This window comes from Babylonia areolata, chromosome 8 (assembly GCF_041734735.1).
Source record: "Babylonia areolata isolate BAREFJ2019XMU chromosome 8, ASM4173473v1, whole genome shotgun sequence".
Taxonomy (NCBI): domain Eukaryota; kingdom Metazoa; phylum Mollusca; class Gastropoda; order Neogastropoda; family Buccinidae; genus Babylonia; species Babylonia areolata.
The window spans coordinates 38,087,419-38,100,098 of NC_134883.1; the positions used below are offsets into that span (position 1 = coordinate 38,087,419).

The 12,680-nt window shown below is 44.6% G+C and overlaps 1 protein-coding gene across 5 annotated transcripts in view; it reads right to left on the reverse strand.

Annotated features, from left to right (window-relative positions):
- Positions 1 to 812: 812 nt before the first annotated feature.
- Positions 813 to 12,680, reverse strand: part of LOC143284776 (uncharacterized) — a 53,776-nt gene continuing 41,908 nt past the window's right edge. For 4 of the 5 annotated variants that reach the window (XM_076591768.1, XM_076591770.1, XM_076591772.1 and 1 more), the window contains 8 exons: positions 9,320 to 9,442; positions 8,439 to 8,572; positions 7,400 to 7,751; positions 6,990 to 7,033; positions 6,230 to 6,321; positions 5,119 to 5,401; positions 4,604 to 4,817; positions 813 to 4,137 (listed from right to left, as the gene is read on the reverse strand). In XM_076591768.1, the coding sequence (XP_076447883.1) occupies positions 3,698 to 4,137; positions 4,604 to 4,817; positions 5,119 to 5,401; positions 6,230 to 6,321; positions 6,990 to 7,033; positions 7,400 to 7,751; positions 8,439 to 8,572; positions 9,320 to 9,442 (1,682 nt within the window). In that variant the 3' untranslated portion in view covers positions 813 to 3,697. The remainder of the gene's footprint in view (positions 4,138 to 4,603; positions 4,818 to 5,118; positions 5,402 to 6,229; positions 6,322 to 6,989; positions 7,034 to 7,399; positions 7,752 to 8,438; positions 8,573 to 9,319; positions 9,443 to 12,680) is intronic. The other variant, XM_076591769.1, reaches the window with a different exon arrangement.

A 12,680-nucleotide genomic window follows, 5' to 3' on the forward strand; every position in this document is an offset into this window, starting at 1 on the left:
GTGTAATGAGAACCAGGACAGCGTCTTCAGAGCCTTTCAAATGATAAGAAGGGATGGGAATGGCGTACAGTATGGGTTTTCTCACTTGCGCCATATGGCGTTTAAGTCTAGGAAGTATGACGTTCAAGGCTGTTTCGTAGGCGGTGTAGGAGGCATTATGAATATGCAGACCAACCTATGTGGTGAGGTGGTAGAGCCGAAGTAGTGGTGTTGGCAGTGTCTGGAGTATGAGGACTGCGTGTGTAACCATCAAGTTCAATCTGGGCTAACTTTTAACCCAATCGCCCAAACGATCGATGCTGTCTTCTATCCTGTTTGAAAACATGATTACACACAAACCCAAGGAGTCACTGAAAGGAAAAGGAGAAAACGCAAATGTAGGAACCAAGGGAACAAAGGGGGCTGCCGGAAAAGAAGATGCTGCTTCCGTAAACACAAGGGAGGTGCTTTACCAGAGGAGGCTGTTAACTGCAGCTACTTTCAAATTCTCCGTATGGGCGGACTGAAGTAGTGGACAAGACAGGAATCCAGCCCACTGCCGGTGTCTGCACCACTGGGTCGCTGTGTAGTATGTACAATTAAAACAGTGTTTCTAAAGTTTTGGTGGTTTTGGTTATGTACACTCATATACACACCTCTTGCTAGATAATTATAAGAAAGCCTTTCAAAATAGTTCACACACACACACATACACACAGATCTCTCTTTCTCTCTCTCTCTCTCTATATATATATATATACATATTATATATATATATATATATATATATATATATATATATATATATATATATATATATATATATATATATATACATGTTCTGGTCCAGTTGCTATCGCTTCGTAATTACAGCGAACACAATATCCGCACCTCATAGTAGCACAACATGGTCTTCTCATAAATTCGATCAATGAGAAAACACAACAAAAAACCTTTATCATGAAAGAAAAAAACCCACACACACTCAAACACCAACAACAAATAAACAAACAAACGTAAAACTAAATGAAACCGGGTCTTGGAAAATATTTTCGTTTCTTCATTCATCTTTTTTTTTTTCACTTCAATAATACTTTCGCAACATACTAGGATTGAACGGAAGAGCAATTACAATGTTTAAGATTGTTAACAACCAAACACCAGCCTCACCACCAGGACAGATGATCCATACCTACTTCATATCAAGATCATGACACAGACAATATAGTAACAGCAAGGGCTTTATCACTCCATTCTGCAGGACAGACCAGCTAAAGAACTCTGGAATCAGCTGGAGGAAGGAGCTGTGAGTGCAGGGACAACCGCACCATTCAAGGCGGCTATCAAAAGTTCCCCGCCAGCTACTGTTTTCCATCATTAACAGCAGAGTGGTTTTTGATTTGTTGTTTTGTTTGTTTTGCATACGATCTCCCAAGTCAGTTGCGACGTTGGCCATATTGGACCCTGTGACGTATCTATCCTGATCCGGATACCTCTTTTATATTTCAATGTATGATTGATTTTTTTTCTTGATGAAAACGATCAAGATGAAACACACTGAAAGACATTCGGTATTTTTCCTTTCACACACATCTACCCATCCACAAAAACTTTTTTGCCATCCCACTATCTGCACAATTTTAGTGGCATTACTCCGACGCCGCTCATTGCGAGTCTGCCATAAACAGCCACACCCAGGTTCGTCTGTCGCAGTCCAAGCAACAGCAGTCCACAGGAATTATCGATGTTGGGTCGCCACGAGGCCATACAATCAGCGCTGCTGCTGAGTCAGTTCGGTGGTGTTTTGTAGTGCCTGTTCTGATTCAACATACTTAGGAAACCACCTACTATGCCCCCTACTGACGACAGTAATGGCTAAATCGCGAAGCCAGGTGAGTGAGCGTCCTCCCCACGCCCCCCCTCTCCCCACAAACACACACCTTAGAGTGGAGACAGAAACACGTCCCTCCAGCGACATTCCCCCATCAATCTGCCGACGCCAAAGACCTTGACAGAACTCATCCCAGCACGGAAGTGAGGTGGATCGAAACTGAGGACACCACGAGAGCAGGGTATGAAAGGTCACAGAATCTGGGTCTTTATATATATATATATATATATATATATATATATATATATATATATATATATATATATTACAACTACAAGTTTGCACACACGCACCTACATACAAAAACAGTTAATATGAACACATACATTCCTTGCAGATCGTTTACATATTGTATACTATACACGATCAAGCAATGACACTATAGTCTATCTGGGAATCTGCAACAGACAGGCCATGTTTTCCATTCAAACATTAAAGAAAGCTCACTGACAAAGATGTTTTTAATACTGTACAGCATAGTGATATGTTATAACATATGAATAACAAAAACAAACCCAACAGAAATGAGACTATATTCACCCAACATTAAGCGTTTTTACAAATTTACAGTAATGACCGTTTACGGTAACTTTTTTTTTTTATATCGCTTATTGCAACTAACCTGTCGCCGTATGGTGTTGTGGTTAACCTTTCAGGACAACGTAACACCGCCACGCGAGGCGTGGGGTCCAGACCCAATCAGTTTAAAAAAAGGTAATTTCACATGACCGACTCTAGCCCATCAAATTTATCTGCTAGAATTGTGAACTCAGATGAGAAGACTGGGGCCACGTAATTGAGTGTTACCGCACTGTGAACGCACATAAGCCGGAGTCAATCTTATGTGATCCCGGTCTAATCTCAAATGTGGTTGCAACGTTCCTGAAAAATACAAATCCCAAATAACAAGGAATCATTTGGAATGCACAATTCTAATTCTATCACTAGGAATTAAACATGTTAATATATGTTTGATAAAACCCAAACCTGCAATGTATCTTTCTTGTGTGTCCGATTACACAAAAATGTTCTTCCTACATGATTTACTCTTCAACTTGCGAGCACTGAGATAATGTTACCGAATCCACCAGACAGAACATATCAACTCAACTGGTGACTGCATCAAAATTCATTGATCTAAAAAATGTTCTGTATTGCTTAATTGAACAACGCAGATGCTTTATCTTTTGGGCGTAATTCCAGGCTTTAGATGAAATAACTGTTCAGTTAGTCCGTGCAATGATGAATCTCTAAAGCAATCGGTTTTTTTTAGATGATAGTTCATAAGGCTATGTTTGTTTTATAACAGTGGTTATGAAAAAGGTTATTCAATAATTCCTGTGCTGTGGCGTCCATGATAATAAATAGAATTGTCACCTGCCTAAAGCGAGCATGTATGTGTGCACTTGCACGCATACGAGTGGTTAGTCACATGTGCAGGCGTGTGTGTGTGTGTGTGTGTGTGTGTGTGTGTGTGTGTGTGTGTGTGTGTAAGATGGAGAGGCTATAGCCCACTTGACCACCCAAGATCGATTCAGCTGGGCTCTGCACGAAACTGACGATGAATAAGACACAACATAATACCTTTAGCAATCTTGGGTTGCGAATGTCGTTTGCCTAATGATTATGAAACTGACAGGTGAAGGAACTTTCCCTCAAGTGAATTACTTCTGTCTTCATGTTTTACCATGTGGGAAACCCAGCCCCAAGGTGTCCTCTGGAGGTTTACCACGGCTATATGAAAAAAAACAAACCCCGAAGAAACACTGATTTAATTCGACTCCAAGACTGGACTTCTTCTCTCCAAGACATCAGAATCTTCGCTGATCAACACACAGAGTGGATCACCTCCTGCTTCAGCCTCTCGATGTCCTCCTGATTTACCACTTCCTCCTCTTCGTCCTCATCCGAAGACTCCAGCCTCTCCAGCTCTGCCTCCCATGACGTCCCCTCCATGGCCATGTAACCGTCCCCTGCCGAGATTTCTGGGGTCATGGGGTCATTTCTGGTGGGCGGGATGTCATATCCGGTAGACGTGACGTCGTTTCCGGATGTGGTTCCGTCATTTCCGGCGGGTGTGACGTCCGAGGAAAGGGAGCGGGGATTGTCGTAGTGAGAGGCGGTGGGGACAGTGGGAGGGAAGTTGATGATGAGGGCGGGGTCAGGGTTGGAGGTCTGGATATCCAGCAGCACGTCATCGAGGTCCTGGTAGTGGTTAACCTCGGCATCCTCCGTCAGTTCCAGGCAATCTGGGGTGTTGGCGTATCCTGCATGAATGAAGGGGATGAAAGAATGAATTGATAGGATTGTTTCATTCCTGTCTTCATCACTATCATGGTGCTTTGCTGTGTATGAGAAGAATACCACTTGCTGAGGTAGGTTTGTATGCATTTCCGTTGCAGTTTTTGTGATTTATCCGTTATGATGCCTTGTGAGTGTACAAGAAGCGTAATATTTGCTCTGGTTTCTGGCTTATTTCGTTCCTGGGTTAAAAGTTGCGCGCCGGGTATGTTCTTGGTTCCATAACCCACCGAACACTGACATGGATTACGGGATCTTTAACGTGCGTATTCAATCTTCTGTGCGTGTATGCACACAAAGGGGGTTCAGGCACTAGCAGGTCTGCACATCTGTTGACCTGGGAGATCGGAAAAATCTCCACCCTTTACCCACAAAAAAAATAACCGAACACCCGAACAACCGAGCAGACAAGTCAGTCTACATCCAGCGTACCTGGCGCCTCTCTGAGGGCCACTGACCGACGCCTGAGGTCCTCAAAGTCGGCGTAGTGGTTGGTGGCGTGGGTCTCGGGGGTGTTGTTGTATGGGGCACCACCTCCCGCTAGGGTGCGCGTGTCCAGGAATCCAAAGGGGTTTGAACCCACCTCCTTCCCTTGGCCTTTCCCCATGTCCACGTACTTGCCTGCAGGCTGGTAGCCATCAATGTCCTGGGGAGACAGACAGTTTGGGGGGGTTGGTGTTTTTGTTTTTATTTTCAGTTACTTTAACTGCTATGCTCTCTCTTTCAGAAAATTTTCATTTCTCTCCCCCTATCTGTTTCTCAGTATTTCCCCCTTTCTCTGTGTCTCACGTGTGTGTGTGTGTGTGTGTGTGTGTGTGTGTGTGTGCCACCGCCACAAACCTACGCCCCCCGACACCCGCCCCCCCCCCACGCCCCTACCCGACGTAACCTCTCATCAAAACAAGTCTCCTCCACACGCACACCTACACCCACATCCACACCCTCACCCAATTCACCTGGTACGGGTTACTCCCCCCTACCGCCCCCAGCTCCTCCTCGTCGTCCACCACCTTGGGCTTGGTGAAGTTGAACACGTCCTCCGTGGCACACGCCGAGGAGGGAGGTGGGGGTGGTGAGGGCACAGGCAGCGGCGGGCGGTTGCCACGAGCCTCCAGGACAGAGTTGGCTCTGTTGGTCTGGTCGTACAGCGCGTTGCGGAAGGCCAAGTTGTCTGACCCTGCCACATGCAACACGTCTCCCCGCAGCTCCTGGTCTGCCTTCTTCTGCAGCCTGCAGTTTGGGGGAACAGGGATTAGGCTTCTGTTTACCCCTGACTGGAGGATTTATCACCATGACGATGAACTGTTCCATGTGGGGAGAGTGAGGCGGTGGCGTGTTTAAAATACACGTCCTAAGTCTGGTCTAAAGGGTAAAAACAATCATTTTTCATTAATAATGAAGGGTGAGGGAGTGTTAAATGCACATACACTAGTTTGAAGGTTCATTCAACGTACTAGGATACCCTTACATTATAAAAAGGTAAACAAACACACAGAGGTGCATTCATGCACACGCTTGTACATGCACACACACACACACACACACACACACACACACACACACACACACACCAAGCAAACAGCATAAGACACAAGGGCACAGACAGAATCAGCTAAAAATAAAGAAACACAAAATACATTGATTTCAAATACCTGCAAGTTCATTTGTATGTGTGTACAAAAATGTTTGCTGCTAAGGTCAGCATATATCATTATATATATGTCTATATATCTGTATATTACAGTCATGATGATCGTCATAATAATAATAATAATAATGGTATTTATGTAGCGCTGGATCTTGTGCAGAGACAAATCAAAGCGCTTTCGCACCAGTCATTCACACGCATGCATAAAACTGTAGAAACTAAAGACAAGGGCAGGCAAGGGAGGCTATTTTAGGAAGAGGTGGGTTTTAAGGCCAGACTTGAAAGAGCTGAGTGTGGAGACTTGACGAAGCAAAAAAGGAAGTTCATTCCAATCGCAAGGTCCAGAAACAGAGAAAGAACGGCGTCATATTATCATCATATCAGTGTCACCGTCACAGTAATCATCTTACCTCCGCCGTCTGAAGTAGAAGAGAATGACGACGACTGCGACGATGACGATGGCTGAGATGATGGCCAGAACAATGGGCAGCCAGTCGACCTCCTGTCATCAAAGTCAACAGCTGGTAAGGAACTGTTGGCAATCAGGCATTATGTCCCTTCCTCTCAATCCCCATCTCTCTCTCTCTCTCTCTCTCTGTGCTCAATCTGCTTCCTTATAGCCAACTCCACTTTTCTCTTCATCACCACTATCATTCCCTCTGTGTGTGTGTGTGTGTGTGTGTGCGCGCGCGCGCGTCTGTGTGTGTGTGTGTGTGTGTGCGCGCGCGCGTCTGTGTGTCTGTGTTTCTCTCTGTTTTTCTATATCTTTTGAGCTCCCACTTTCTCTGTGATATAACAGCTCTTCTAACAGTGGAATATATATGTAAAATATTTTATAAACTGTCTTTGTGAAACTGACGATTCTTTGTATTCAGGCTTTTCTCATACACTCCCCCCCACCACCCCTCGCTCTCTCTCTCCACATATGCAAGCCCTAAATTACAATTATTCTCCTTCTCTCTAGTTACAAGTCAGTGTTGCATCTACACATACAATATTTTTTTATGCATTAAATTTTTGTATCAAAATTATCTTTCTTCAATTATCTACATCGCAGTAGAGGTAACGTTGGTAGTAGAATTAGTTTGAGGATAATGTTATGTGCATCATTTGTCAAATCAATTCATCAATCAAAATCAATTAATTCATTGATCATTTCCAGCCACTGACCTCATCACCACCTCCACTTTGCGCCTGTGTGTTTGCCGTGGTGTCTGCAACACATGCACAGCGTTGGAGTGTCAGATAGCATCGTCAACATCAATGTCATTGTCACTGGTGTCATTATTATCACCGTTATTATCATCAACTTTGCCTTTCTTCTCTCTCTAAGCGTTGTCATCATCAATATCAACTTTGTTTAATTAACCTATCATATTCTTTTTCCTTTTTCATCGGGTACTACAACTACTGAAACATATTTTGACTAATGAGAACACTGCAATTGTTCTGACACATTAAGTAAATAAATAAATAAATGCAGAATAAACATATCAATGAATAAATAAAAGCTTTAGAAAAAGCAAATAAAAGATAATAATAAAGAGATAAGCAAAAGTAAACAAGGTCAAGCCGCTCACCCAGGAAATCGCTGCAGTTGTCCCCCTCCCAGCCATACACGCATGTGCAGTTGTAGGTGTCATAGGTCAGTTGGACGCACGTCCCCGAGTTGTGGCAAGGGTTAGGGTCACACGGGTTCTTCAGAGTCTGGCAGTCTTCTCCCTCATAGTCTGCTGGACAGGTACACGAGTACTCTGCGTGGGGCTGGTTGGTGCAGGAGCCCCCGTTTTCACAAGGTGAGCTGTCGCAGGCATGGACTTCCGTCATGCAGTGATATCCAGTCCAGCCCAGAGCGCATGCGCATGTGTAATTGCCCAGGGTGGCGTAGCAGGTGGCATTATTCAGGCAGGGGCTGGACTGGCAGAAGTCCACCTGACAGTGGGACAACCAGCTGCATAATTCTCATATGTTTGCTCAACACTTCATCCTGTTAGTTGAGGTTCATCGGAAACATTTATTCTGGTGCAGAAACCGCGAATGGTTGCTGTTTTTCATGTATGAAAATAAAACTTTCTTTGTAAGAGGCACAAACAACCTGAATTCTACTGCATGGAACACAGAAAGATTTAGTCTTAGACTACATTTAACTTCCTGAGCAACAAACAATTACATTTGTGAGAAACCCCCATTCTTAAATAGGTAACAGACACAACAGCCAGTATTTCAGTCCAGAGAACAAGTGATGAACAGAAATGAGACGATGGATCTTTTTCCCCACTGTAAGCAATTAATACGTGAGCAGGTCTGGAATTTTTTCACATAATAATCTGTACATTGCTGTTTGGGTCATCGTGAAAACCATACAAGAACCAAACACAGGTAAGCACAAAATAAATCTGAGCTACAGTGTGTGTTTGTGTGTGTGTGTGTGTGTGTGTGTGTGTGTGTGTGTGTGTGTGTGCATGTGTGTGTGTGTGTGTGAGAGAGAGAGAGAGAGTGTATATATATATATGTGTGTGTGTGGGGGGGGGGGGGGGGGGGGCGTGTGTAAATGAAATATGGGCGCTCACTAGCGTATGTATGAATTATGTTTCATGTTGCCATAGTAACACATCTGACCTGAGTTTCACAGTTCTGACCCTGCCACTCCACAGGGCAGGTGCAGTTGTACCCTTGCATGGTACCGGTGCATGTGCCCCCATTTTGACAGGGGGAACTGTGACACATGGAGTCCACCAGATCGCAGTTTTGCCCTGGTGGGAAAAGCAGGGAAAATGTGATTCAACTGACCACATGGACATACACGTACATAAGTGCATGCACGAGTGTGTGCCTTCGTGTACATATGCATACACAAGGGAGAGAGAGAGAGTGAACATACAACACGACAAACACACGCAACACCAAACACACAGCACACTTCCCACACAACAAACCATAGTGTAGAACCATATGGTGAAATTACAACGAACAGATATATCAAATGTGCTTTAACAAAACAAAGATTTTGTGTCTCAGACATTGCTTGTCATCGTTACAGATTCAGTGATAGAAGAGTTGACTCAATACTTTGGGGTTGATGTCATGACTGTAAGGAAGATGAAATTCATTTTATGTTTTGTTGTCCTGCTCTGTATGATTTAAGAATGAAATACATTCAGCCCAAATATTTTCATAATCCATGTCGTTTTGAAGATAATTTGCTCATGTCCACCAGGAACGAGATTGTACTATCTAATCTGGCGTTTTACGTTTACAAAGCTTTGGAACGATTACGTATGTTCACAACAATGACATGAATATCAATTATCATTATCATTTGTTTTGTTTTCGTTTTTCGTGTTTTTTCTCCAATTATAAGGGCACTTGTTTTACTGTTGTATGATTGCCCGCTTCAGAAAGGGGCCTTGGCCAAAACTGAATAAAATATTTCGCATTCACATTCACACAACAAACCACACACACACCACACTACACCACACCAGACATGTCCGTCATACCAGCGTAGCCTTGCGGACAGTCACAGGAGTACCAGCCAGGCTGGTTGCTACACGTGGCATTGTGGTAGCACACACTTGTCTGGCATTCGTCAATGTCCGTGGTGCAGTTTTCTCCTGTCCACCCTGTGTCAGCCAACACAACACACAGGCTGTTACAAGTGGGGCCTTGGGCTGCACTCTGCTTGGAACGTGTCGGGGTGTTATGTGTACTGGGAGCGTTTAATCAGAATTTGTCACGAAAACGGCAAATGAAAGGTTCATCGACACAACAACAAATGGTAAAAAGCAACAACAAACGAACCAACCTTAATTTAAGGTGTTCTCTGAAACAGTCATATATGGATTTTGCTAGTCGAAGTTGCACAGGGTCACAATTACACCATTGGCTGACGGTGGTTCTATGCTCAGTTTTTCTTGAGCAGATCAGATATGGTTGAAATCTGTATTCTTTAGAAACATTATTGTGGAATGTTAAGATTTATTTTCGTTTTTCTGCTTTCTCCAGAAGCTTAAGTATGCCTACTGACAGTCAAGTTTCTTTTAGAGTGCAAACTGGGTGTGCGCGCGAGCGTGTGTGTGTGCGTGTGTAGGGTATTATTTTTGCGCGCGCTCGCGTGTGTGTTTGCGTTCATACCTGCAATTGGTAGTACTGTCTTGGTGTATAGATACAGATATATGTGATGCTTTTTCATGTGCAGAGGTATGTTATCATGCAATAATTGTATGTGTGTTGTTTCATGTACGGCGCTTTGAGCCCATGACATGTGCAGTTATTATTATTATTATTACTATTACTATTATTAGTGAGAACCGAGTGTCTCTTTGTATTACGACACAGGGAAACCACAGCTCTGCCCCATATGACATGATAGGGGTTATCCAAGGGTCAAACAAGTTCAGTATTGTTTTTACGTTTATGTTTTTGCCCTGAATTGAGCGCCTTATAGAATGGACCGCTTCTGTCGCTTGTTTGGTAAGATGATTCTGGGCAAAATTCAAAACTTCCACTTTTGCGGAAGATTATTCCAAGATATCTATATCGATCGGTTGTGTTTAAGATATCTTCTGCAATCTTGAAAAAGTGTGGAAGCGCCGAGGATTATGTTTGGTGAATATGACAACCTTTGTTTTGTCCCTGTTTTGTTTTATCCACTGACTGCAACAGTCATTTTGTCTGTTTGTAATCCATTTTTAGTTGTTGACAGAATAACATCATCAGCGTATAGTAAGCATAGTACTTGAGATGGGCTTGACTTGTCGATTTGGGGAGATCCTGGATCTTGCAGAGAGTTAATATTGAAAAGTGTGGGACTGAACGTTTAACCTTGTAGGACTCCTCTTTCAACAGGGGTTTATCGACAAAGGCCATGATTTGTTAAGGCACATATCGCGCCTTGCCTTGGTCCCTTACCTCCGTGGGCAATCGTCGGGGCACCACGATGTTGACTCGTGCACTGGCCTTCTCCATTCTGGACGATCATGTGTGAGTGACTGTGTCTCAGCAAATGTCAGCCCTGTCCATTCTTCAGGCCATTTTTCTTTGTCTGCCTCTTCTTCTCTTCCCTCCTACTGTTTTTCTGGAGGATGACTTTGGCAAGGCGTTTGATCTTGTGGTACGACCATACCATTTCAGTTTCTGTTTCTTCACGATGGTCAGTAGGTCGACATGGCCCAGTATGCCGGTTAAATGATGGTCTGGCGAACTTGCTCATTAGTGATGTGTTCGAGATACGATATGCCCAAGATCTTTCGATAGCATCTCATTCCCACGGCTTGCATTTTCTTTTGCAGTTCAAGACTTCTCTAAATTTGTTCATTTTAATACCATTGTTTCTCTGTCGCCGTTTATAAGCTCTACGATATAATTTCAATTGCAGGAGTATTGTACATTGTTCGTTACTGTTATTGCACTTCATGATAATTATGTATCACTGATTGTATCCACTTTGACTGTAGTCGTTGCCGTAGCTGTTGCGTCTGCCATAATCGTCTTGGGAGTAATAACTGTTGTATGAACGTTCACGTTTCCAGTCATTGTTGATGTTGTTTCGAGCGTCGTTGTAGGGGGCGTGGCTGACCTGTCGTTCCTACCGCTGACGTCCAGAGTGGTAGGGAGTATTGTAAGGACGGCGCTCGTAATTATCGTCCCGGTATATACGTCGTCATCTTCCCAGCACCTTTGCCAGGTTTGACCTCTGCCACGATCTAATTGTCTCTCTCCGTGTCGTCTGTAGTTCCGTGTTCTGTGGAGTTGTCTCATGTTGCAATCACGGTAGCCATGTCGTGACCTTTCGCGCCATTGTTGATGAGGTGGTGAGTGTTGGTCTGATGGTGAGGGTTGGAGGAGTGGTGATGGTGAGTGTTGGTCTGATGGTGTGGGTTGGAGGAGTGGTGATGGTGAGTGTTGGTCTGATGGTGAGGGATGGAGGAGTACTGGTGGTGGTGAGTGTTGGTCTGATGGTGAGGGTTGGAGGAGTACTGGTGGTGGTGGTGAGTGTTGGTCTGATGGTGAGTGTTGGTCTGATGGTGAGGTGAGTGTTGGTCTGATGGTGAGGGATGGAGGAGTGCTGGTGATGGTGAGTGTTGGTCTGATGGTGAGGGTTGGTCTGATGGTGAGGGTTGGAGTAGTACTGGTGATGGTGAGTGTTGGTCTGATGGTGAGGGTTGGTCTGATGGTGAGGGTTGGTCTGATGGTGAGGGTTGGAGTAGTACTGGTGATGGTGAGTGTTGGTCTGATGGTGAGGGATGGAGGAGTGCTGGTGATGGTGAGTGTTGGTCTGATGGTGAGTGTTGGTCTGATGGTGAGGGTTGGAGGAGTACTGGTGATGGTGAGTGTTGGTCTGATGGTGAGGGTTGGAGGAGTACTGGTGGTGGTGAGAGTTGGTCTGATGGTGAGGGTTGGAGGAGTACTGGTGATGGTGAGTGTTGGTCTGATGGTGAGTGTTGGAGTAGTACTGGCGGTGGTGAGTGTTGGTCTGATGGTGAGGGTTGGTCTGATGGTGAGGGTTGGAGGAGTACTGGTGATGGTGAGTGTTGGTCTGATGGTGAGTGTTGGAGTAGTACTGGCGGTGGTGAGTGTTGGTCTGATGGTGAGGGTTGGTCTGATGGTGAGTGTTGGTCTGATGGTGAGTATTGGTCTGATGGTGAGGGTTGGAGGAGTACTGGTGATGGTGAGTGTTGGTCTGATGGTGAGGGTTGGTCTGATGGTGAGTGTTGGTCTGATGGTGAGGGTTGGAGGAGTACTGGTGATGGTGAGTGTTGGTCTGATGGTGAGTGTTGGAGTAGTACTGGCGGTGGTGAGTGTTGGTCTGATGGTGAGGGTTGGTCTGATGGTGAGGGTTGGAGGAGTACTGGTGATGGT